This window comes from Ursus maritimus, unplaced genomic scaffold (genome assembly GCF_017311325.1).
Source record: "Ursus maritimus isolate PB19 unplaced genomic scaffold, ASM1731132v1 scaffold_6, whole genome shotgun sequence".
NCBI classification, from domain to species: Eukaryota; Metazoa; Chordata; class Mammalia; order Carnivora; family Ursidae; genus Ursus; species Ursus maritimus.
The window spans coordinates 35,040,995-35,067,828 of NW_024426774.1; the positions used below are offsets into that span (position 1 = coordinate 35,040,995).

At 47.9% G+C, this 26,834-nt stretch overlaps 1 protein-coding gene across 12 annotated transcripts in view; it reads left to right on the forward strand.

Moving 5' to 3' along the window:
- Positions 1–26,834, forward strand: part of BCL2L11 (BCL2 like 11) — a 123,947-nt gene that overhangs the window by 24,534 nt on the left and 72,579 nt on the right. For 3 of the 12 annotated variants that reach the window (XM_008700128.2, XM_040623194.1, XM_040623186.1), the window contains 2 exons: positions 4,895–5,004; positions 17,417–21,860. The exons of 2 other annotated variants lie outside the window; for them this stretch is intronic. In XM_008700128.2, coding sequence (XP_008698350.1) covers positions 4,895–5,004; positions 17,417–17,515 — 209 coding nt within the window. In that variant the 3' untranslated portion in view covers positions 17,516–21,860. Of the gene's footprint in view, positions 1–4,894; positions 5,005–8,077; positions 8,723–17,416; positions 21,861–26,834 lie in introns of those variants that run through there. 7 more of the 12 variants (XM_040623195.1, XM_040623191.1, XM_040623188.1 and 4 more) reach the window with 5 other exon arrangements.

Consider the following 26,834-nt stretch of genomic DNA (forward strand, 5'->3'; position numbering starts at 1 on the left):
ATGGGTTGGAAAATGTTCTATAGCGGAACCAGAACAGTCTGTTAATTAAATACCACACGTCTTTTCGTCACTCAGAGTTCTTTGACATTAACAAATGTCCTCCTTTCCATCCCTCCCCGCTCCCCCCACACTGGTATAGAAAAATGAATTAATTAGACCTCAGTATTTTTTCCGTAGAAATAATGGTGCCAGTAAATTCTGGATTTCAAAAGATCGTTTCTACGAGCTTTGACGAAAATTCAGCTAACGTTTCACACTTTTGACAGAATTGCCTGTGTCTGACACAGTCGCATTATTTTTGATTAGTGGCTTTGGTTAGAAAATCCGGACCTAGCAGGTTCCCCCGTCCCAGCCTGGTGCTTGCAGGACTGGAGCTGGCTTCCGTAGGTTACTGCTGTGGGGTGGCTTCACATTGAGATCCGTGTATATTTTATTCTGCTTTTTTTCCGCTAAGCGTTAGTGTCAGGCTCATGGAGTGACATGATTTCTTAAATGCAGAAACTACATTTTTTCATAGGTAAAAATACACCTCACCAGAATTTTCCCTCCAAAGAATTTTTTATAAAGTTCATGTAAAATTGTCTTATAAGTTAAAATTTTTATCTTCTTGACTAGTAATAAGAGTTTTTGTTTCAAATAGAGACCCATTTTATTCATCAGGTAGCCACACTTACGGTTGTGAAGCACAGTGCAGATGGAAGGTAAAATATTTGTGCTTCATACTTGTAGACTAGAAATGTGAGCGTGAATTATCCGATAGGTGGACTGCGTTATTATACTGGGCGTAGTCGGGTCAGGATCTGGGTAGAATTACGAGGGTGAGGGTAGCCCAGTGCGTTGAGTGCCCCCTGCCCCTGAGCCCCCCCTGCTTTAGGTGCGCCTTTCGAAGACCATACCGTGGATCCCTTCACCACTGTGGTGGTTCACGCTCTGGGTGACAGTGGCACAGAATTAAGCAAATGAATCTGAGCCTTGACCAGTGCTACCATGGGGCTGACAGACTCATTCTCTAGGGTCAGCCAGACCACCCCATCCTTTTGCTTTGGTGGGTTCTCATGTGACACGGGGCCAAATAGGACAGTCGCTAAGATCAAACCAGTGATGAAGTTAAGAAAAGCCTCCCCCTACCCCCAAAACAGAAGATATTTTTGTCACATCAGAAATAATGTTTGAAATTTATGTCGAAAAGCACACTGTACTGAGATTAAGACTACCCTTTGAAAATACAGGAATAGGATGCCTTTTAAAGCACTCGGAACAGAACTTTTGTCTTAAGCTTGCTTGGTCATTGTCTATTCTGTGTACATGCTAGGTAGGTTTTATTGCAGGATGAGTGATGGTCGTTCATTTTAGCTTTATGGATTCAGGGAACAAGAACAAAAACCCCCAGGTGCATTAGACCAGTCCAGGCAGATCAGTCTCCTTGGCAAAAGGAGATGTTCTTATTGTTCTTATTATTGGATTATATTGTGTTGTTACTCCTCTACGTCAACGTAAACAAAAATACACCTGAGTACAGTCAGGGAGCTCTAATCTTTCGTTCTGACCGGGCAGCGTCCGCTTAGCCAGGTCTAATCCGCTGTCTTTGGTTACTTAAAGCTCCAGGGCATCCCCGAGGTTTCTGGCCTGTTGCTCAGTGTTCTCGGGGTCTGGTCTGTGGAGAATCTGCACCAGAGTTGCCGAGGGAACCTGTGAGCGGGCGGCCTCCTGGACCTGCCACAGACACGCCCGCCCTGTGTCTCCCTGCCACACACTTGGTGGCTGTGTTTGTGTCTGTGCGTGTATTTAAGCGACCGAACTGGTCTTGCCTAGAGAAGAAACAGTACTTACCTCCTTGCCTCCTTCCCCAAAACACAGCAGAGCATTTATCTCTAAGCACACGTTGGGCTTGGCCACCAAGGTTCCATAGTTCCTTCTTAGCTGCTGGCTAGGATGACATGTTCACTAGGTGCTAGTTGGATGATAAGCCGGCTTCTGACACAGACTGACTCCTTTGGTGGTTACCAGCCCGAGCACCCGCCAGGCAGAACCTTCCAAACCACACGCATTGTGAGTAGAGTAAGGGTGTGAAGTAGAATGCAGCAGGCCTCATCTCCGGGTCGGGGAGATTACCTGGGGAAGTTCTTTTTGTTTCATGTTATAACAGGTATAAAGTTTACTTCTAAGTGTCGTGTCCAGAGAAACGTAACCTTTAAATGTTGAAATTGAATCCACAAGGATGTAAATTCCACAGGAGCAGGGCCTGGCCTGTTTGGTTGCTGTACCCAGAACACCTCCTAGAACAGTGTCTGGCACGCGGGCATTCATATTCGTTGGGTATATTAGTGAACGTCTTGATTGGTTAAACATTGGGCAACTTGCCAGCTGTTTTTAACCTGTCTACCGTCTTTATAAGACACACAGTCTATATTTCACACATGTTTTTGGATAATTGGTACTTTTTTCATTTGTGACTCTAGGATTGAAAGCAAATTACCCTTTTTTATTATTTTAATTTTATTTTATTTTTAAGTGAATTGTACGCACAACGTGGGGCTTGAACTCACAACCCCGCGATCAGGAGTCACATGTTCCACCCGCTGAGCCAGCCGGGCGCCCCTGAGAGCAGATTACTCTCTTCAAGAGAGCCTTGTATAGTGAGAAACAAGTGGGGGCTCTGAAGCCCAGAAGAGGCGTGTGGCGGTAGCTGTGAAGTGGCCACATGGTGTCCTGCTTGCTAGTCCGGTCACCTATGTATAGGGGCAGGAGTGTCTCCCTGCGGGGCCGCTTAGCAGGTTGCATGAAATGACTCGCACCAAACCTTGCAGGCTCGGATGTGTCGTAGGCCTTCTAAGAGAAGAGCTTTCCTTTCTCTCAGGGGTGAGTCGACTTTAACAGCTTCTGAAGTCGGGGGGAAGAAAACCACTTGATGGTTGATAGTATACAAAGAGTAGTAATGATGGGGTACGTCTGACAGACTAAATCTTTACAGCGCTGTAAACTCAAGAGAAGGAAGTGAACTATTATATCGCCACCTGGCATCACATCTACCCTGAAATTTTGTTTCTTGCCGGTTTTAGCCATTTAAAATTTAATTTTAATAGATTTTTACAGAGTAATGATAAAACTATTTGTGTGGCAAAGATACAGCCCAAGTAATTTTTTATGTGGTTGGGGGTGTATTCAGGGGACGTGCCTGGCTCATTCTAGAAGTTTCTCTGTGGTCAGCCTTCACGTTCTCCCCTAGGGCTTCCTTTAGGAATCTTCCCTTGGCTTACTCACAGAGCACAGATAATTCTGGAGAGCATCCGTGTGCATTTTTCTTCACACGTATGTGCATGCACGCACACACACACACACTCGGGGCCCACCCTCTCTCAGGCACTCTCTCTTTGTGGGGGGGGTCATTGTTGGATTCCTTTGGGTGGGGGTTGGGGGACAAAGAAGATGGGATGAGTTTTGAGAAGACTTGGTAAAAACTCAGTTTATTCGTTTTTTTTTTTTTTCAGAGTGCACCCTAAGTATTTTTATAGAGCTATGAATCAACATCAGTTTTACTTATAATGATAAAATTCAGGAACCCCACATACAAAATATTTTTACAAAAATACAAAACAGAAAGCCATGTGTACCGTATTGTGAAATGTGATCGTTGTAGGTTTTTACATATTTTGCCGTGGTCAGAACATAGCACGTGTGTCTAATTGTGCATACAGCGTGCCCAGGCTAACAGTAAGTCAACCAGTCACAAGCCCAAGAACGTCGTCTCTTTCCCACGCCCACGATGCCAGACCGGTCTGTGTTGAGTGTGGAGAATGCCATCTTCCTGGTGCCTTTGGGATCTTTTGACGACTCCCAGTTTTGCTCCCTTCACATGGCTTTTAAGTGGTTTCATCCAAACGAATGAGTGGACTGGGGTATGAACGTTAGTGACAGCTTAATGGAAAGGCAAACCTCCCTCTTTCTTCTTCTTTAAAAAGGCCTTTGCTCCTTCACCCAGAACATGTCCTCTCCCCACGTGGGGTTCGGAGATTTGAATCCACTTCTGTGGGCCGCATGAATACGGAGACAAAACACGACAAGGATGCCTTAATTTGGCCGTGGGGTAGCACTTGTGCGTGACGGTGTCACTGCACCTGCTGTGGTAGAAACAAGCTCCTTCAGGTAGCCTGCTGTTCCTCAGGTTTTCCCTTATTCTATAGCTTTAAATAGGACAGCCACTTCATCTCCTATTCCTGTGTGATGTTTGAAATTTCCTTAGGAATTCTACCTTGAGGGGTGCCTGGGTGGCACAGCGGTTAAGCGTCTGCCTTCGGCTCAGGGCGTGATCCCGGCGTTCTGGGATCGAGCCCCACATCAGGCTCCTCCGCTGTGAGCCTGCTTCTTCCTCTCCCACTCCCCCTGCTTGTGTTCCCTCTCTCGCTGGCTGTCTCTGTCTCTGTCAAATAAATAAATAAAATCTTAAAAAAAAAAAAAAAAAGGAATTCTACCTTGAATTAAGATGTAGTTACTTTGCTGACAACCTAAATTTTTTTATGTTCTCCTTTGTGTTTCAAGTATGAATTTTTTGGGGGGGGGTCATCTTTATTATGCCATTTTCATGTAATAGTTTGTCTTGAAATGGACGCATGTAATTAATTGGCTGGGGTATTTTTAAGATTTGCGATTATTTTTAAGGTTTGCGATTCTGAGTCTCCAGTGTTGAGAAAGTCAGGTGTTCTTTGTCCATTACTCTTTAACCTAATCGAGGTGGCAGACCCACCACCATCATGCAGCGCACCGTCCTGAAGTTAGGGAGATTGCAAAAACAAAACCGAGTGCGTGAGATGGGCTTGCTTCTAGAAACTTACCTTTGGAACTTGCTCAATGATCTATGGAAAACAATGTGATTTTTGTTCTGTTTGTTCTGATGCAGCTTCCATGAGGCAGTCTCAGGATGTACCTGCCGATATGCGCCCGGAGATATGGATTGCGCAAGAGTTGCGGCGTATTGGAGACGAATTTAATGCATATTACCCAAGGAGGGTAATGATGTTTTATTTACTCCTTCTCCTCACACCCTCCCCCTCCCCACAATTTGTTTTTTGTTTTTTGTTTTTTTAAAGGTGACTAGTAACAATTCTGTGCTTATTCTGGAAACGCAAGGTATTACCCCTATGTGACCCACCATTGTTTCTCCTTTCCCATTTTCCATTTGAAAACGTTTTATGGATGAATTTAAGTCACGGTAATTAGAGTATCGTACAAGGTGACAGAGGAATTTCATGAGCACAGACCTCAAAGCATCCATGCTAAGAAAGGGGTTATTGATCTGCTCTGACGTAGTCCCACATAAAGAGTAACGTGATTTTCAGTCTGTGTGGAGGGTTTCTGCATTCCCTTTGGGCAGCTGGGGTCAAAGGTAAAGACCTATTAAAACTTCCCTACTCACTCAGCCTAAGGGAGCGTTGCCAGCAGTAGTCCTGTAATGGCGCCCCTGGAGTCTGACAGGTGACGCGTCAGAGCAGGAGAGCCACCCCCTTCAGTCGGTGTTGCTGTCCTTGAGTGCTGTCAGGAGTCTGGGACCTGGGCATAAAAATTTTATACCCCGAATTGACTGCCACTTACATTTTAAGGTGTGGTGTTGATTTAAAAAGAACAACAAAAAAAACCCTATATCATCTTCTGTAGACACAGTGTATGTATTTTGTTGGTTTTGCCCATTGGCAATAGCCACTACCGTTTGGACACGTTTTGCCCATGGAAGACTTCCAAAATGTGTAGGTTGTAACTCTGGGAGTTAGGGCCGTTATGAGCGTATGTGAGTACTTCCTGGAAAGGGCACACTAGCAAAGATGTGATACAGCGGAATTTTGGCTTGTTTACATTTCTCCAAACAACCAAGTATAGGGATGTTTCTGTTGATTTATCCAAAAAGAAGACACATCTTATTTTGTAGAAAAAGCTGTAATTGTTATGGTCATTCTTTCTTACTGTGTCACTGGTCTGGCTCCTTTTTTTCTGAACGTTACAGCTTCGTATAAGTAGCCCTTCAAGATTTTTTTTTTTAACCTTTTTTTTTTCTGGAAGGAGAGGTCATGCTTAGAATACCCCAGTATTTGTGTCTTGCTTTAAACGTTGGTTTCTTTTAGCTAGCTGTTGCTAAGTAAGTGGACGTTACCTGTTAATTGCTTTGAGTCACTCTTGTTTTCCTGTCCGTACAATGCCTTTCAAGCTTTTTTATACACACGTGGAGACATCCTCCCATTTGCAGAGGGTCTTTCATTTATTCCTTCAGTGTAGGGTGTCTGTAAGGGAGCCAGGGATGCTCTGAAAATTCACATTGAATCCCCTTCATACCTTCCTATGGGTGTGTGTGTGTGTGTGTGTGTGTGCGCGTGTTTGATGGGAAATGTGCTATGGTATGATTCTATTCAATGAGAACTGTCACATTGATGAATGGTTTAGGAATTTCTTATGTGGCCGTCTTTAGCTGGCAAGAATATCCAGCATCCTACCTCTGCCTTTCACGGTGTCTAAATTCCTTCTCAACTTGGCTCTGAGATGGTAATTGTTTTTGCAAAGTTGATTGTTTTGTAATTTGCCACTGCGGTTACTCTCCCCCACCCCCAGCTCCTTTGCCTTGGTTTCCCTGAAGGGATTTTGGTGTTCCTGTGTGTGACTGGACTTGATTCTCTTGGTTGACCGGGAGGGACTGGTCAGAAGCAGGGCCCCAGTGCATTCATGATGACCTCATGCTGGGGTGGGGAGGCTGATTGGGGGGAGGGGGGGGCGTGTCCATAATTCAGCAGGAAGAGATGGTGGAGTGGCCTCTCAGGGTGAGCCTAAGCAGAGGACTGACCAGCGTGCTGGGCCTGCCCCCTTCTCCATCTTGAAGGGGCGCATAGATGTCCTTGGGCCAGATCTGACATGGATGGGGTTGCCCAAGAGAGAGGAATCTATTGGGGCCTGGTGTCTTCAGAGTCCAGAAGCTCTGGACCCCGACAGGAGCCCACACAGGTCTGCTCTGAGGGACTAGATCAGAGCCTTTGGCCACGGAGCTAGATGTCTTATAAGGATATCGTGTATAAGCTTCTCTTTAAACTTACATGGGCTGTCGGTGACTCTGTAAGGTTTCCCCCGGGCCTGCCCAGATGAACCGTGGTTGATGCTCCTCCATGGTGGCCTGCGTGGTCAGCGATAGGACCTGGGCCACGTGTGGCGTGGGGCTTGGCGCGCAGCATAGGCTGTCGAGGTGGACAGTTCTAGTCACATGCAAATGGGACCCAAGCTGTGGGGTTGTGTTCATTACCTTGCCTGTCCATGGGAGTTCAGAGAACAGTTCTAGCAGGTTATATCCTTCCTCCCCTCCTATTCTCCAGTGTTTTATCTCACAGTTTAATGTTTGAGAGGATATTTGAGGGGCCATATCTATTCAAATGAGATGCAACTTGTTTGTTCTCCGTGCTTTTGGTAAAGTAAATGTAAGCTAATTTCATTGCAGAATCACACTATTCTCTGGTTGTAAACCTTCTTTTGCATCTCTAAAAAAAAAAAAAAAAGAACCAATGTCAAAATGCAGTCACTAATAATTTAAGGGACTCTAGCTTCCTAAGTAGGCTGGGGGATATTGGGGGAGGCGTAGGGACACACTCTAGGTTACAACCTGATTTTTTTCTATAATGAAGTCAAATATATTCTTCAGATTTTATGCAAATAGCCTGTTCGAAACACCAGACTCTGGAGAGTGACACAGTGACCCCCCAAAGCTATAGACACCTGTCTTGATATCATTGGTTAAAAAGAATCCCAAGTCTACAGTGTCACTGGTGGTCCCTGTATTGGGGGTAGAAATCTGGGAGGACTTTCCCTACTGGAAAGTCATGCATTCAGATGACGTGCTGTCTTCACGGTGGGGGGTTGGGGGGTTACTTCTTGGTGACTGGTGTACAGCACCCCCCCCCTTGCTTTATAACGGTTGCTTTATAATGGATTTTAGCATTTTAAATATTGAGTGTCTTTATTTGCTTAATACTATCACAGTAGCTTTTCTAAAGTGTTGGTCTTTTACTGCCATGAGCCTTGCGAAGCCTGACAGGATATTTTCCCGTTTTTTCAGTTAGAGCAATAGAGGAAGGTGTCGTGTAGTTGTCATGTGTTCAGTCCACTTAAGGGCAGTGGGGAAGCGTATGAAACGGAGCTGTGGAGTCTGAATCCTTGGAGCAGGAGGTGAGAGAGGCACAGGTGAGCGCAAAGTCCCAGTGCATGTTCCCCTTTTCTTTTGTGACTCCGTGTACTTGCCCCCAAACGACCCCGCCAGGGCAGAGTGTCCCCCTCTGTCTGGTAAGTGTGACCGCTCCAAGTCTGGTGTATTTTTGTAACTTTTTGTTTTGAAATAATTTCAGACTTCCATCTCAAAATTTCAAGAGTGGTACAAAGAACCCTCTTCTCTCTGCCACCCGAGTTCCCCACTGTCCCCCCATTGCCACACTCGCTTTAATGTTCTCTCCCCCTTTTATACCTGTGCACGTATTGTTTTCTGAACTCTTTGGGAATAAATGACAGGTGTGCTGTTCTTTCAGCCTTAAATACATCGATGTGTATTTCCTAAGAATAAGAATATTCTCTTACATAACTGCAGTGTAACTCTCAAAATCAGGAAATTAGCAGTGTGACAGTACTGTTATGTAATCTGTGGACTTCATCCAAACTTTACCAGTTGTGCCAAAAATGTCCTTTATAGTAGCAAAAAAAAAAAAAAAAAGTTTTTTTTCTGGTCCAGGATCCAGTTTAGAGTCATGCATTAAATTTAGTTGTCTTATCGCTTTGATGCTATTAATTTGGAACCATTCCTCCGTCTTGGTGACCTTGACATTGAAGGGTCGGGACACTTATTTTATAGCTTCTCCCTGAAGTTGATTTGTCTGGTATCTCCTCGGGATGAGATTCAGGTTTTGTGTTCTGGGCAGGAATACAACAGGGGCATCCTCATGTCCTCTTCCGTCCGTAGCTCCGGGAGGCACGGGGAGTCCATTTGTCCTGTTACTGGTGATGTTGACTCTGGTCAAAGGCGGCACCTTCCACTCTCAAGTCAGTACGTCTCCATCTGACGAGAAGAGAGGTGTGTGTAGAGGATGAGGAACTTCCTTTCCCCATCATACGTGTATCCCGTTCTTCAGCCTAAATTCCTGGGTCCCTGTTTAATTCAGCAGGTTACTCTGCATTACTCTGAGTACTTCCTTTGATCCTCGGATTGTCACAGATCTGGCTGGTGGCAGCCCCATGGTGCCTTTTCACCTGTCATTAAGCATTAAGGGCCTTCGTCGTGCAGGCACGTCTAGAACGTGGCACAGGACAAAACCCAAGTGCCCGTGGAGGTGGTGGAGCTCCCACGAGGCGTCTGTTGCTGAACGGCCTACCCATTCCCTCGTGCCCGGGCTTCAGGGAATGCTGGGGAGCGTGGAGGTCAGTGGGCTGGTGGGGAAGAAGATGTCTCAGAGAAGCTCGATGTCTGTTTCAAGCTTTATGAAGAGGGTGAGTGGCTCGTGTGTAGCTGAGTGGTGGGGTGTGGGGCGCTGTGTGCTTACTGCCCATCCTCAGGGATGGGTAGGATTCGCAGCCGTGGGCTAGGGGTGCAGTCCACGTCTGTGCAGCGTGTGCTGGGCCCTTCAGAACGTCAGAACATGTGCTCGTGGGGTAATGAGTCCCATCCTCTCCCCTAAATCTGCTCCCCACCCCCCCATTACCAAGGCTGTGATCATTTACTTTTGGTGGCCTCCTCTGGGCCTTGCAGGCAAGTTGTCCAGCCTGAGTTGCTCTGTGCACAGGTAGGCCGCTCTTGGTTGACAGTGACTTGGGGATGCCCTGGCCGTGGCCTGCGGTGAGCAGCAGCACGTGAAGCTACGTCAGACCCTCTAGATGGGCCAAGAAGTGAATGAACACCCTTTCATTGTTTGATCCCAAGAAACAGTGTATCTTTTGTTTACACTGCCTGCTTCCTACTACTTCTGTCCCAGGCATGTGCAGGCATGAGTAGACAGAACTGCAGGCCGACTGAAGTATAGCACCAAACCAGACAAAGTAGAGAGGGAGAAGTAGGTGGCTCGCAGACCAGTTTAGACGGAAACAAAAGTTTAATGGAAGAATCACCCATTTGCATTTTCCTGTACGATCCATGAACTTGAAGTCTCCCTCCGCTGTTCTTCCTATGACGTGAATTCCCTGTGCTGCCGGATTCCTGGTTTTATAAATAATATTCTTCGGGGCGCCTGGGTGGCACAGCGGTTGATCGTCCGCCTTCGGCTCAGGGCGTGATCCCGGCATTACGGGATCGAGTCCCACATCAGGCTCTTCCGCTGTGAGCCTGCTTCTTCCTCTCCCACTCCCTCTGCTTGTGTTCCCTCTCTCGCTGGCTGTCTTTCTCTGTCGAATAAATAAATAAAATCTTTAAAAATAAATAAATAAATAAATAAATAAATAAATAAATGATATTCTTCTGTAGATAATGGACAAGGGAGAGATCTAATCGGTAGCTTGCTTGTTTGGGAATAGGATAACCTTGAACATAAACCCAGAGACACGTGTTCTCTGACAACATTCTTTTGAGTCCCTCATTAATTGAACATAGGAGCTTAATAAATGAGCCACTTTCTGTTACGGTCTGAGCAAGGAATAGTGAAAAATCTGCTTATGAAATATTATATTAAAACTAGACCTATCTCGTCGGATGGTCAGTCGCCCAAGAGTTGATAAATGACAGTTTTCATAGCAAAAACAGTTGTGAGTAGCTTAAACGAATTAATGCCCGTCACTGATCTGTGATTCATTTGAAGGTTCAGTGAGTGTTTCCCTTACGGCCGGAGGAGGTGGTTCAGTGTTGTGGTTTTAAGAGCCTTCCGACGCCCCTCCATCATGGTGTCACGGTAGCCTGTGTGATCCAGGAGTCACCCTTCCTATGGCTCCGGCCCTTCTGACACCTTCAAGACAGCACATGGTTCAGATTATCCCTATGGCAACTGTGAATGTCAGGTTCTCTGAGCAAGGGTCTTCCATGACTTTGGGATACAGTGTGATCTTAGAGGAAAGCAGGGCTCGTGGACAGGTGTGAGAACCTTGGGGTGAGGCCTTGAATCCTGAGTCCATCCCTTATGTCCTCGAGGAGCCGCATTTTTTCTCTGCCTCCTAGGGATGTGGCGAAGGCCACAGGGAAACATTCGGAGGTGGAGCTAGGAATTGCTGTCATCTCTTGCGCATCGTTCTGGTGTCTCTCTGAACTATGATTGAAACGTTTCTCAGTTGGTCTTCCGAGTTCAGAGAGGTGCTGCTAACTTGGTCCACTCGTCTTTCAGTACCCTGCTTGTGTCGGCCCTGCTGAAGCGTGCCGTGTCTGTCTGTGCACAAACAGGAGACGAGACTGGGGCGCTGGGGTGTGTTCGAACGGCTGGGTGGGCATCGCCCTGGATGCGGCGGCGTTCGTGCGCGCGGCCTGCGGCCAGTGCTCCCTCCGTCTGTGGCAGGTGGGTCCACCTGCACGGCTGCAGGGGGACCCGGGCCATTCACACAGAACCATTCAGAGGTGCAGGTGCCCGGAGGGGGACTTCAGAGAGGTGTGACTGGGGTTTTTTAATCTCTTGAGGAGGAAACGAGGATGCGCATGAGGTGAGGCGAGGCCTGGCTGCAGCCGTCTCTCGCCATCCTTCGCTAGACTTCTCCCAGCTGAACCAGAGCAGGGAGGTTCGGGTTGTGGTTACAGTGCAGTGCATCTCATCAGCATTTCTCTGAGCCTGGGCCATCTCGGAGCGGTGTATTCTTGCTCTGAGGCTTGTATTTTGTCTCATGGAGCCCCACGCGGGAGCTGTAAGAACCGTCCCTGGCTGCTCTGTGGTTGGCCACCGTGCAGCGCCACACTTCCCGGGCGACGGTCGGGGGTCCTTCACAACAGCCGGCTTGGGGTCCGGGGTCTGAGGGCTGGTGAGTGAGTTCGAGATCTGCCCCTGCCGGAAGAAAACCCAGGGCACACCAGGCCTGACTGGAAGTCAGCCGGGGAGGTGGTGGTTTGTTCGACAGAAAGCCTGAGCTATAATAGTTTCTTTGAAACGACGCATCGAAAACGAAGGAGAATTGGATTCGTGCAAATGGCGTTTTCCTGTGACTGCACCGCCTGGGCAGGTCAGTGGCAGCGCTGGGGAGAGCTCCCTCCTGCTCCCCCCTGCGCTGCCAGTGGGAGCACCACTTCCGGGGGAGGGGCTCCTGGCACCCTTTCCACAGCTGTGTTGACATCATAGCGAGTTAGGCACAAGCTATGCAAATGCCCCCGTTGCCGTGGCGATGAATAGAAAGTGAATTTGGGCAGCAGCAGCGGCCTGACACCTGAAAGCAGGAGGCTGTCAAACCTTCTCTAAAATCTGGGCCAAGGTGGAGAGACCCCCACATCTTCCTAAAGATACTCCACACGGCAGGCCCTTTTCCTCTCTGATCTGTGTCTCCGTCACCTGTCATGTAAGATACTATCTAGATGGACAGGTCATGAATGGGTAGAGGTGGTCTTCCATCAGGATCGCTGGGGCCACTCTCTGCCCCCACCCTGCACCCTGGTCACCTTGGCTTGTGGCAACACCCAGCCCTGTCCCGGAAGATGCCGCGACAGCCCCAGGGGAGCAGACACCATCCAGACACTCCCAGGACACATCCTCACTTGCTGGTCTAGAGCAGACGTTCCCTGTTTGTCAGAGTCTCACAGTCCAGAATTCCGTCTCTTCTGACACGTTACCCCTCAAAGATACATCCTTTTAAAAAGAGAAAAAAACATTTAAGACCTCTCGGGTATTCAGTGTTGAAATTCTGCAAGAAATGAACAAGTTAAAAAAATGCTGTGTGTCTCTGTTCTATAGGTATTCCTTGCTTTTTTGTTTGTCTCTTAGAATTTGCTCTTGAGCTCTCTGGTATAATGGTGAAGATTGGGCCGTGTTTCCTTTGTTACTTTGACTGCCGGGAAACTCTTAGTAAAACTCCGGCTCTTTGGCAGTAGATCTCAGCCCTGGTTTGTCCAGGGTAAGTCTCTCTTTCTTGATGTCATTTCTGATCTCTCTTAACTTTTATGTTTTTTGCACCGTGTCCCTCTGTGTGTTTTTGTGGTTAAGCTCCCTTGAGTAATGCCAAATGTGTATGTGTTGTACTTCCTGAGTCCTTTGGCCCAGTGGGGTTTGGACCAGCCTTTGGAGCGCGGATTGGTGAGCTCGTGTGTTCTACCCTGTGTTGAAGTCTGTGTTGACTTGATCTTGATTGCACAAGCTTGGTCTGTCCCCTCATCTGTGAAATGTGGCCCACAGCCTTGTTGTGAAGACTGGAAAGGTGTGTGGCACGTCATTTTGTTCAGTGGTGGCCGTGAGTGACTTTTCTGGACCCCAGGCTAGGGCGCACAAAGTCTGAAGGCCTGGTGTATCTTGGACAGCTTTTCGGAGGCTGGGCTCATCCGTGTCTGCAGGAGAGCGAAGCCAGGTCCAGAGGTGCGCTCTGCAGGTGTGCGGTGGTTATCCTGACCACTTCTCCGGGCAGCCTGCAGTCAGGGTCTTTTTTTGTACCTGCACACCTGCTTCCCTGGATTGGGCAAGAGAGGATGTTTTGCTCTGATTATTTTTGCATTAAAATGGTGATTAAATTCGGATACCTGGGTGGCCGTCTCAAGTGTGAGTTGAAGATGGACCCTGTGCAGACCCCACTGTGGCGGCTGGCGCTCTGTCCTGTCACCCTCTCTCCTCTTGGCCGGTGCAGACGGAGGTAGCCCGGCCCCAGCCCGAGTCCTGTGTTTCAGGGCCGCAGTGGCTCAGAGTGCCCCAGCTCCTGCTAAGTCTGCCGGGACCCTGCTCAGGGCCATTCCTTTAGCACAGCCCTACCCCCAGCTGCCACCCAGGATGAGCCCATGTCCTCTGGTGGGGACGTAAGGGAACTGTTTGGGGATTCCCTGCTGAATGCTCTTGACGCTGTCTCCAGGGACTCTTTTCAGATCTTCCAAGAAGAGTACCTGAGTCTCCACCAGGGAAGCCCGTCTCAGCTCTGCGCCTTCCCGCCCTGGCTCTCCCGGGGCTCCACTTGCCTCTCTGGCAAGCGCTGCTTTCTCTGCCATTTCGTTTAGCTGTGTATTGCTGTTGTCCCGTTACCCTGTTTATTTGTGTGGCTGTGCCCCACCAGAGTGTAAGCTTCATAGACAGAGATGCTGTTGCGCTCCTCTTTCGACAGCAAGGCCCCTCTGCATCTTGACTCCACTTTGGCACAGGCCTGCCATTTTACTGGAACGTGTCGGTGTTCTTTGCCTGCAAAGTGGGAACTTGAGTCCTGATTCTAGAAGCAGGGCAGCGGCAGCAGCTTTCTCACGGGCTGCTGTCACTGTTGGTGGCACCCACAGGTAGCCCTTGGGCTGGGCTGTGCATCTCTGTTCTGCACTCATTGCTGACGACATGGGTATTGCCCACCAGGCCTAGTGGATGCAGACACAGCTTTCAGAGTCGGGCCCCAGCACACCCCCTCTCTGTCCAAGCAGACATGGGGGCTGCAGGAGCCCTTGGCCCAACAAGGAGCATGGACTGTCAGAATTGGTTCCTAAAGGGAGACACAAAGCTGAATGTTGAAGGAGTCATCTTCTGGACACATGGGATGGCCATAAAAGTCAATTACCCCAAAGAATATGGTTCCTGACCTAGACCATGGAGATACAAAGACCCAATAGAATGGGGTCCTACACTAAAAGCACTTGTGATTTTGTGCCTGTGTGTGCGCATGTGTGTGAGCAAAAGAGATCACCGTAATGCATAAATTGTTTATGCTTAGTAGCATATTTAGTTTTTTAAATAATCTCCTTTACCCACATGCGTCCCATTAATGTGTCTTCCTAAAGTACTTTTATGAGTTAGATTAAAACAGCGTCACACAACTCTGATGTAAGAAGTGTTTATTTAAAGAGGGAAGGACCGAGAATGTCTGTTAAGCATGAAAGGGTATATTCCTTTGCTGGGGCTGCTGTAACAAAGTGCCACCGACGGAGCGGGGGCTGGGGGGGGAGGGGCGGTTAAACAACAGAACTGTGTTTATTCACAGTCCTGGAGGCCAGAGGTCTGAGGTCTCGGGCCGACCGTGCTGATGTGGTGTGCTCGGAGCTGATTCTGGGGCCCGGCTGAGCGTCCTCACCCACCGCACCCTGGTGCCACCTGCCCCACGCTAGTGTCATCGGGCACGCACCGTGGGCTCACGTGGGCGAGCTGACACATCCGGCTGCAGGTGCTAAGAGGGCAGCAAGTCTGCAGGAAGCAGGAGCTGCCCGTCCTCCAGCTGCTTCGGAGCCGTGGGCCGTCCACGCTGAGCTGCGCCAGCTTCAGCCAGCTGTGCCAGCGGTCAAGGGTTTTCGGGACTGGCGTGGCCTTGGAATTCAGTCGTAATGGCTTCCTCCATTGACTGTTGTCCAAGAGCAGTTTTTCGCTGGCTTAAGAGCGTGTGCCGTGTTGTCACGCGCACTGCCTAAGAGGGCAGGCGGCCCGCTGTCCTTCCTGAGTACTTGTAGCATGTTCTCGTTTGCCAAAATTTCCTGCATGGCCCCCAACCCCTCCCCACCTTCCTTTGAACACCCCCGAGGTCCTTTACGTTGAGACACAAGAAGAACTCGAAAAACTTGGAAAGACATGTCTCGTGATAAGACTCTTAACCGTCAACAGCGATACCGTCGACCACCCGATGTCCTCGAGGGGCGGGTGGGAGATTTCTCCTCTCAGACGCTGCCAGTTCTGGGGTATAAAATGAGCTGAGTATAAGCAGTTGGGATCTGTCCCAAGTGTGGCCCTGTCCCCTCGCTGGTGTCACTTTGACCCCATTCTCTGGTCTTACCGAGGCTGGTAGTGACACCTGGCTGACTTGAGATTTCCCACCTTGAAGTGATTACTTAGCCCTGCGTACGCTTTCTTCATTTTAGTAAGTCGTGGTTTTATTTTGAATAAGCCTCTTTCAACCTATTAATATTAGTCTCAACTAAAATTAACCTTCCCCTAAATTATTCTCACACAGAAAAAGCCAAGTAATTTTGAAAGTTAAATCAAAACAAAGCAATCTTGTGTGTAAAACAGATAAAAATCACAGACTGTGGTTACGGAGCGCCTGTACAGGAATCGCTTACAGAAAGCCGATTTCCTCCAGTCTGGTTATGGAAGGAGAACGGGAAATGCCCGGGCCTTATCACAATCCCGTCCTGTCAGACGAGTGCTTGAGAGCTCGTGTAAACAGTCGCAAGCAGGGGCTCCGCTCGCAGCTGGCGTCTGTGGCCGTGTTCGCATGTGACGGGGGACACTGGTTCCCAGCCCCACGCGTGGCCTGTGGTTCCACGGTGGTACATGGGAAACTTCACCTCCCTGAGCGAGAAGGGCTCGTGGAGCGCCCCAAACAGGAGAGAGCTGGTCTGGGGCGTAGCTGACTTATTAAGGAAACAACCTTACTTGAGGATGGGTTGCAGACCTGAACCGTGAAACAGGTTGTCGCTCCTGGCGTCGAGGCAGGTGTGTTCCTTTGCTGCCTTTGGCTGCTCTGAATTGACACCTCGCACTGCCTGCAGAATGCATTAGAACTCAAAGGTGGGCCCCCCGGGAAGACCTGAGGACCCCCGAGACGTTTAATCTAGCAATTTCCTTTTGAATAGTTTCTCTGCTTGGCGTAAACACGGTGGTCACTGGCAAAGAGGCCCTCTTAAAATTTTTGAATTGCTCTTTGCTCCCCACGTGGGGTGGGAGGATGGGGCTGGATGCCGCCTGTGTCCGTGACCGTGGACGCGGTGCTGAGCCTCCAGCTGTTTACATAGCGGAGCCGCCCACCAGCAGCTGGAGGCCCAGTGGCACATCCATGCACCACTTGATTTAGCTTCTTAGGACAAATGACCCCAAATCACTGGTTTCTCAAGTAAACTAGGGCTGCCAGAAATTCACCTTTGCGGGAGTCAACGTATTTGAATGTACTTGCCATCTCTCTTCTGTCCCCTCCACCCCTACCTCTTGTTCCCACGGGACACCAACTGCCGTGACTTTGGGGGATGGCTTTTCTCAGCACCGCACACAGGTTGATGTGTTTCCCGATAGAGGCGGTTCCGGCAACGATGACATCGCCTGTAGAAAGAATATGTGTGTCCTTAGAGGGGCAAACTGAGCTTCAGGGGTTCCCTTTGAGGTTCCGAGCATTCTTTGGGTTGCTGTAAAGAAGCAGATCATCTGGCATACTCACGTAGCGACGTCTCCCCGTGCCGGGGAAGTTAGAAGGACTTCGGCCTCGCAGTCTCAGGGTCAGGACCGGCGTCGGAGGGTGCGGCGCTCGTGAAGGGGTGCCCTCCGTAGCTGTGAAAATGGGATTGGTGGTTCCCTGAAGTATAGGCGTCTCCCACCCAAAAATAACACGAGGGCTGAGACACTAAGAAGCTTTCCTGTTGTTGTTTCAGGTCTTTTTGAATAATTACCAAGCAGCCGAAGCCCACCCCCAAATGATTATCTTGCGACTGTTACGTTACATCATCCGCCTGGTGTGGAGATTGCAGTGACGACGGGTTCCTTGCGGAGCCAGATGTGTGCAGACATTTCGCTTGTTCGAACCAACAAGCCCCAGCACCCCGGCGTGAGAGGTGCCATTGCCACGCAGCCAGTGGTTCTTTCCCAGAGAGGGCGCGGGGAGGCCGGCCGACGCGTTCCCGAGGACGCCGCGCTGCACGTGGACTTGACCTTTCTTTTCACCACACTGCAGAATTTCTGATGGAAGCTTGTTGTGAATGTAAATGAGGGAGGAGTCTCTTTTTTTTTAAAAAATGTACAAATCATGGTTCTTTGGAGCAGGATTTTATGCAAGAATGGTGTTTACACGCAGTGTGGGTTTTTCCCACCTCCTTTAATAAGAACAGGTTTTTCAAAAAGGAAATGGAAACTTTTTAACCAACTCGTGAATGATTTTTTTGTACTAAAATTTTAAGAACCTATTGCCTGCTCTCAGAGAATTGTGTAAACTCTGCAGTGGAAACTGAGCCAGCTAATTGATAAAGCTGCCTTAGTTTATTTTTAGAGATGACTGTACAGAATTTTTAAACGGGAGAGGTATGAGATAGCCCCCTCCCTTCTCTGCCATTGGCTCTTTGACATGCTTTTTCTTTTTTTTTATCATTAATACCAAAAAAGTTCTTATGAAACGAAACTGATTAAAGGGGCGGGCGATCTCTTGTCAGCCTGTATCGATATCCCACTCCCGTTTTGTAAATATTTACTTACCTCCTTACATTCAGTTGCATCTGTGGCAAAATTTTAAAACTCTTTTTTCGCGTATTTTCCCTTGTCTCCTTTTGTGATGCTCCTCTGGTCTGTCTGGAGGCCGATGCACAGATTTGGTCCAGTGTATTCTCATGATGAAAGGGAATTGGGTCAGAACATGAGTCAGGATCTGCCTCTGGCCTGCACAGCCCAGTTGGTCTGTCTGTCGGTAGCTTACTCACTGGGACGTGCGTGATGTTGGTTTTCGCAGGTTTCGTGGGCTCATCGTTTACAAGTGTTCTGAAGAAGGAGTAGCAGTCATAGCACGGATGGGTACTGTGCCCCTCGGCACTGTGGCCTTCTCTGGTTGCAGGCTCTCCCGCAGTCCCAGGTGCACCGCCAGCAGGGGCCACAGGTGGTGAACGTGCCCCCTCACAGCTGAGCTCGTTGGGCTGCAGGTGTCGGAGCTCCAGCCCTCGTGGGAATTGGCGCGAGCCGTGGGCGGGGCTTTAGGCGGCTGATTGCTGGGCATCCAGGCTTTTCGTCCAACTCCAGGTTCATCTGGCCTTTGATGCCTGACACTTGGTTCCCACCCCCGTAAATCCACTTTGAAATGAAGGCTTAATTCCGCCTTCAGCAGTGCCGTAAAAATACTGCATTGGAGCCCGAATCCGAAGTGGCCTCTCAGCCCTCTGACAGATGTCTCTCTGTCTTGTTCCATTGCTCTTGGGACGGTCGGCTGTTGTTGGCCCCCCCTTGGCGCATCTGCCTCTGTTGGGCGCACCCTTTCTTTCTCCACACCTGCCTGGGAGGAGTGCAGTGAATGGAGGGCCCATGAGTTGGTCCATCATTTCAAAGGCAGTTAAACAATTTGGGGAGACCTTAGAGATCAGGAAGCAGTGAAAGAGGAGAGGTAGAGATCATTTCGTGAACCCTATAGTTCTTCCAGATTTTGAAACCTCAGATCCTTAAACAGCTTTTTAAAAGAAAGACATGATTTTTCAAACAAGTCAGCAGTGCCAACAACTATTGTTTTGCTTTGGGCCCCTCGAGGACCAGTGTTTCCACATGATTAGAGGAAGTGGGGAAATCCATTCACTTGTATCTTGATAATTCTGTATAAATATATATATACATATATATATCTACCTACAGCATATATGCATTTTCTTTTAGGTAGAGATATTTTATTCCAAATATTCTTCCTTTCTTAGAATTTTCTTTTCCCCCCAAATCTCATTGGGGTCTTGAATATTTTTGAAGCTGTGTTGCGTGTCAGCTCTGTGTTCCTGACGTGTCTCGAACCCCTCGGTAGGGTCATGAAGTCCACACGGTTGTAAGGCGGTGACGGACGTGCTGGACACACACACACCAAAGACGTATTTGGTTCTGGGCGCCCCCTCCCCCCCCAGGATCTCCGTACTCGGTGCCAGTCTCTCTGACTGGAGCACTTTACTCTGTTTCTTCAATACTGCGGCTCCCTGGGCGCGGGGCCCGAGGGCTGTGTGCCGGCCGCGTGTGCAGGTGTCCCTCTGGCTCAGTGGCCGCCTGGCCTCCGGGCTGGCCGCGGAAGCAGCTTGTGAGGAAATCAGAGATTCTATGAATTTGTAGTATTAAAGGAGCAGGATCTTGCACCAGAACTGAAGAGAGATGACTGGGTGTCTCTGTACTGTACGTATCTGTTTATCACGATGCCTCCCTGCGGAAGGTGTGCCTGCTGTGGTAGACCTTTGACTCTTTGTTGTTTATGCCTCTAACTTTTTGTAGGAAAAAAAAAAAGACTAGATCCCTTTTTGGAAATTGAATGCGGGTTTTGTGCCTTGACCACCTCTTCTCCCATGAGGTTTGTAGAAAGTGTCCTGTGACTTGTCACAGAAATGCAATAAATACATGCAGAAGAGTCCCATGACTAATTCTTCCAGTTACCTGTACTCCGGCCCGGAAGTGAGTTCGCCAAGAACTCCTTCCGGGGTTGCGGGGAAACCAGGCAAAACTTCCCTCTGATTAAAAAGAGTGTACACCATAGAGAATAACGTTCTCCTGTTTCCCCTTCTTGATATTGTATATATTTTGACTATTTATTAGATTAGGAGGTCACATTTTACTTACCAACTGAGCCAAATGTCTGTGTGCAATTGTGTTTCCTTTACCTTTCTTGTAAAATTTTGTACAGCATAAGTGAGTAAAGATCACTGTTTTTACTAAACTTTTTCAGAATTGAGGATTGTACATATTGTAGATTCTTTTTTCTGTGTAATGTGTCCTACTGTTTCATAATGCTGTAACTTGTAGAAATATTGTATATTTATTTCCTGCTTATTTAATGTCTTACGTTCTGAAAAGTGTTGACCTCCCTGCTCCCTGCCCCCTGCTGTACCATTCATTGCTTTAACTCTGAGGTGGTGACTGTGAGCCCCACGCTCGTCCCCAGGCTGGCCCTCCAGCTTTGGTTCCTGGTATTTCTGGTCACGTGGGTTTAAATTCTTGGGGTTTGCCACCCTGATAACGAAGTCTGTGTTGAGCCATCGATGAAAGACCATAAACATGGCCGGCTACAAAATTCTGCAAGAAATAGCCAGTGACTTTCTATTCCAAGAGAGCCAGCTTCTCATGGAAGCAAATTCTATTAAGGCCAGGCCATATCTTATCTTATTTTATTTTATTTTATCTTAATGTATTATTGGCAGTTGGGACATATTTTTTCCACTGGAAATGTATCCCTGACAATTCAGTGTTCACAGAAATAAAAACAGGCCCCTTCTGGGGGTTGCGGCCAGGAGTTGTTCAGGGCAAGAGGAAGGGACAGGTGAGTCAGGTCGTTCCTGCCTCGAGAGGGACATCAGGACCACCTCATGCCACTAACCCTTTTTGGCAACTGGTGAGTAGTTGAATTATCCCCCACCCGCTGTGTCCTGTGCTTTGAGGTGTGGACTTAACGGTCTTCAGGAGCAAATTGTACAGACTCCCCGCCCCCAGCCCTGAGCCATTTGGTCCCTACCTTTGATCAGCCTGCTTCGGGTTGTCTTCCTTCTGCTTCTCTGTTGGCTTCGAGAGAGTTTGGGGGTCCCACTAGACTGGACGTTAAGATGTGAAAGCTCGCGGAAGCTTCAGAGAGACTTCCTAGTGGTCCCGTGTCGGTAGACGGTTCGAGCATCCTCACTGGTTTAGCCTGGTGCCTGTGTGTGTCCAGTCCCCGCTCACATGTGTGCAGGGATGGGCCCACACGTGACGCTAAACCAGCCGAGGGGACTCTTACTCCCAATGGCATTTTATTCAAGAAGCGTCCTCGAGATCCCCGCTAGGTAACTTGACTACTTTTATTTGGGAATCAGACTTTAGAAGCTCTCCGAAGTTGTATGTCCAGGTTCTGTGACCTCTAGTTACTGTATCAGAACTCATCAGGTACACATTTATAAATAGCACTGATCTGTCTGTATACTGACCCGTCACTAACTTGTTTCCTAGGACCCAGCGTATGTAGCATTTGTATTGCGATTTCCCTGGCTTACTTGTGTTTTGCACTGATGAATTTTGACAGGGTAATTGCCACTTTACTTGTGCAATACTGCTGTAAATAACTGCAGATTTTTTTTAAGAAACTTAATCTTTTATGTTCTTAATGAAGTTTATATAAATAAAACTTTCAACTAGTTTTGGTGAGCTGTGTGATTTGTTTCACAGAGCGGTGGAGAAACAGCTGGTTATATATGAATATATACACACCCACACCTCTGCCCTTTATCAGTCACGGTGCATTACCTACGTGTAGGTTTTAGGAGTTCTCGCTTGAAGACAACTTTGTGTAGCATACTTAAAAGCAAACCACTCTTAAAAGTTCTGAAGTGGCTGGCAAGACCTTCTGCACAGTTTTCTACCCACATAGTCAGATATGACTCAGCTGGTGGGGGTGGGGTACTGGAGCCGGTTCTGTATTGATCAGGGGGGCAGATTCCCTGCCATCCCAACCTATCTCGTAGTTGGAAGGAAAAAAACAAAAAGATGGGGAGTCTGGTTTGACTGTGGTAGAAAGGACTTGTCGCAGAGCCCAGGGGATCTGGAGACAAGTCCTGGAGCCCTGTGTGTGACCTGATCCCAGCCACCTGGTAAGGGCTCCCTGAGGGTTGGGGGCACTGTGCTGCCCGGGAGGTGTGAACTGGTCCAAGGGATGACAAAGAAATGAAAGCTTGGTTCGGGGGGGTAGAGGCTATAAAATCCGAAACAAGCAATTACATAATTGACCACTTTTGCCCTGGAATAAAGGCTGGGAACGTTAAAGACTGGCCGAGCTTTGTTTTAAACCGGTCATCTGTTCATGCTTTCCATTTTAATTAGGCAAGCAATACACGGATATGGTCTTGTAATTATAGATACGTGTGTGTCTACATTTATTTCAGATCGTATTTATTTCAAATCCAGCTTGCTTTGGCTCCCGTCCCCAATCCTACCTCCTCACCAACACACGAGTTTGAATTTTTCCAGATTCTGGTCGTTGCTCGGTGTGTTTACTTACACTACATTGGTTTTGCTTTTTCTAGAAATGCCATAATTCGTATGCGATTCTGACTTAGCCGTAGGTCTTAGATCTTCCCATCATGACCACTTCATGCTAACCTTTGCATCAAGTGCATGCAGATATGCTGCCCGTCGCCTGCTGTCCTGCTGCCCGGCCGCTCCTCGCCAGCAGGCGGGAGGTTTGTGGGCTGGTGTGTTTCAGGGAGGTGGGGTATCCGCTTCAGCGGACTTGGGAGATGCCCCCGACCAGGCTCCGCTCACTCAACCACCAGCAGCGCGTGAGAACACCTGCTTCCCCTCACACACTCTGCCAAGTGTTCGCACGTTGGTATCAGCCTGGAGGGGCAAGAGTAGTATGGTTAGTCGAATTCAGATTTTTCTATGGACAAATAGGATGATCTTTTCAGATATTCTTGGCATGTGCCTTTTTTTATCAAGGCCTTTGCGTATAGTCAATGGGGTTTTTCATTTTTTTCTGTTGATGATAAGCTCTATAAAGCATGAGTCAAAAATCTCTCACCCGTTGGAAAAAACTTTCCTTTTAGTCTGTTGCTGTTTCCCCCCAACATTGTATTTTCAAGATTTTTAAACATACAGGAAAGTTGAAAGAATTGTACAGAGAACCCAAGTACACCCACCCCCTAGATTTTACCTTGTGCAATTTGCTATACTTTTTTTTTTTAAGATTTTATTTATTTGACAGACAGAGGGACAGCCAGCGAGAGAGGGAACACAAGCAGGAAGAGTGGGAGAGGAAGAAGCAGGCTCATAGCAGAGGAGCCTGATGTGGGGCTCGATCCCAGAACGCCGGGATCATGCCCTGAGCCGAAGGCAGACCCTTAACCGCTGTGCCATCCAGGCGCCCCGCTATACTTTTTTTTTTTTAACATCATCCATCCATCCATTAATCCATCTTACTTTTCGATGCATTCCAGAGTAAACCGTAGTCCTGGTACTCATCCCTAAATACTTCAGCACCCATGTTATTTAGAGTTGGTTCATTTTTTACTTTTTTATAAATTTCCTCTTTTGAGATAAAATTGACACACAATAAAACACAGATGTGCATTTGCTACATTTTGACCAAGGATAAAGCTGTCACCCAAACCCCTATCAAGATGAGGGACATTGCGATCATTCTAGAAAGTTCTCTCATGCTCCTTCCCAGGCAATCCCTCCCATCCCACCCCCAGGGGTGACCTCAGTTCTGATTTTTTTCCACCGTAAATTAGTTTTGGTGGATAGTTTGGATGGAATCATGCAGTTTGTGTTTTTTTGTGTCTAGTTTCTTTTTTGCTCAGCTCAATGTGTTTGAGACCTGAGTTATAATCAGTAACTTCCTTTTTATTAAGTCAAGTGTTGTTCTGCTGTATGAACGGACCGCACTTGGTCCATTGCCTTGTTCATGAACATCTGCGCTCTCACCAGGTTGGGACTAGGAGGAATAAAGCTGCCGTGCATATCTTCTTCACGTCTTTTTGTGAACTGTGAATGTATGTTTTATTCCATCGCCTGCCTTCTTACTGCGTGCAGTGCACCTGATGTAGTTGTTACCACTTTAGAAGTCAGATTTTATCTTACTTAGGCTTCTGGAGTTCGTACCTTAAAAGACCTTCCCTTTGCTGGGCGCCTGGGTGGCTCAGTCAGTTGGGCTTCTGCCTTTGGCTTGGGTCGTGGTCCTGGGGTCCTGGGATCGAGTCCCACATCCTACTCCCTGCTCGGCGGGGAGCCTGCTTCTCCCTCCCACTCGTGCTCTCTCTCTCAAATAAATAATTTAAAAAATTTTTTAAAAAAGACCTGCTCTCTGCTAAAGTTTCAAAAATATTACATTTTATTCATATAATTCTACAGTTGTTTTTTTTTAATTTTTAATCTGGATTTTTTTTTTAATGATATGCAGTATGAATCTAACTTTGTCCCCGCCCCCCCCCACACCAGACAGCTAAGACTCCTCTTTTCTCCTTTTTCTCAGCTTGAAATGGCTGTTGGACATCCACCAATTCTCGTATAGGTGGTTCTGTTTCTCAGTTCTTTTCTTTTCCACTGATGGTCTTGTTTAATCTACATTATGCCGATTACTGTAGTTTTTCTTAACTGAAGTATAGTCGACACAATATTATACTAGTTCAAGAATGTACAAGAGTGATTGGACATTATAAACACTACAAGATGCTCACCACAGTATGGCCACCATCTGTCACCATGCAAAGTCACCGCGACATGAGTATATTCCCTGTGCTATACTGTCCATCTGTGTGGCTTTATCTGTTTTACAACTGGAAGCTTGTGCCTCTTCACCCCCGTCACCCATTTTGTGTATCCCCCACCCGTCCCTCTAGTTTTATGTTTTAAGTTTCTTATCCTTATTTTTCAAGATTGTCACGGCCATTCTACATTTTGTCTTTAATGTGCATTTTCGAATCAGTTTAAGCTTGTAAAGTTCTGTGGGGGGTCTTGTTTGGGATGATGGTGACTATATATTCATTTAGGGGAGCACTGTCATTTTTGCAAGATGTTTTTCTTGGGGGTAGTATTTGTATCCAGCGATGAGGCTTGCTTTTGATGCTTTTAGTAACTTGCTTTTTCTTCCCTAGAACCTGCATATTTCTTGTTAGCTTTTCTTTATGGGAGGGAGGGGGATTATCCAACATCCAGCTCCCCATCCTCCCTTTCTTATCTCCACCGCAATTTCCCTTTCTCTCCCCGACCCTGGTACCACTGAGGGCAGACCCATGTCCTAAGCTCGGCCAATGCAACCAGTCTTTGAATCTGGAGCAAGCGAGGCAAAGATGGGCTGTTGGGAGGGCAGCATCCTTGAGGTTGTGGGGGCATGTTGGTGTTCCCTGGCCGTGGTGCTCGGCTGCCCAGCCACCAGCATGCCAGTGCCCGGTCTCCCAGTTTCCTGTGTGCTCTGTGAGTCTGGCACCCACCCCTCTGAGTTGCTGAGTTGCTTTCTGTTGCTGGCAACCGAAAGCGCTGACTCATTCCTACCTGTCAGGAAGGGCTGAATAAAAAGATGGTAAGGTGTCTCTCTAAAGAAAACAAATTCAGAAGGGGAGAGGTGACTAGCTGATTGTTAAAATTCTCCACTAGGCAAGGCCAGAGAGGGTCTGTGAGAAGATGGAAAATGACAAGGCAAAAATTCTCCAACTAATTTCTGCCATGAGGGTCTCCTTCCCTGAACACTCTGTTTCCTGAGACAAGCCCTGAGTCCTTAGAAGTCATTGCCAAGAAGATATATTAGAATGTTGAAGACCCTTGTTTCTAGAGTGTTCTGCCATATAATATCTATGATACCAAAAGGGTCTCAGCAAGGGCAAATCATCAGAACCGCTCCCCTTTGTCTCAAAGCAGATTTGGGGAGCTCTACAGCTCTACAATAACCCCCTATCTGCTAGCTAAACAAGATTGAACTTGGACGGCCCCTCTTAAAATACACCCTAAAGATGTCATGTTCCATTGTTGACCTTCTGGCCCAGAAAGACATCAGAGAGTTTATGCAACCTCATTTCTCTCTTAGTAATTTAGGTAGCGGTTTTCCTAAAAAATTCATTCATTCAATCCAAGTATGTAGTAAGACCCTACCATATCCCAGGTACTAATGAAAATATGAAAATCCTTAAGACTAGGACATGCTAGGGAGCTGTGTTGCTCAGCTTTCACGGGCAGGAAGCAGAAAGACCCTGATGAAATTCTGTGGTGCAATCCCAGGGAGGGAGCTGTTTCAGGAGCTGGGAGAGGTGATGGGGAGGGATGTGCAGCTCCATGCATGTCTCCCCCACCTCCCACCCGGCCCCAGAGCCCCCTGTAATGACACCCATAGTGACAACTAACCACTGGGCTTGTATGTGTGAGGTCCTGTTCAGAGTATCTCATCATCTCATATAGCCCTTTGAAGAAACTGCTCTTTTTACCCCCAAGTGTCCAGATAGGGAAACTGAGTCACAAAGCATTTAAGCTACCTACCCAGGGTCACCGAGCTCATCGTCATGGCAGTGACTCTGCCAGACCACATAGGACTACTCCCCTTCCTCCTTTCAGGTGCCGGCAGAGCAGGACAGGAGTTTGAGACCAGGCAAGGTCTGCCTCGGATGGGATGCCCGTGAGGCTGCC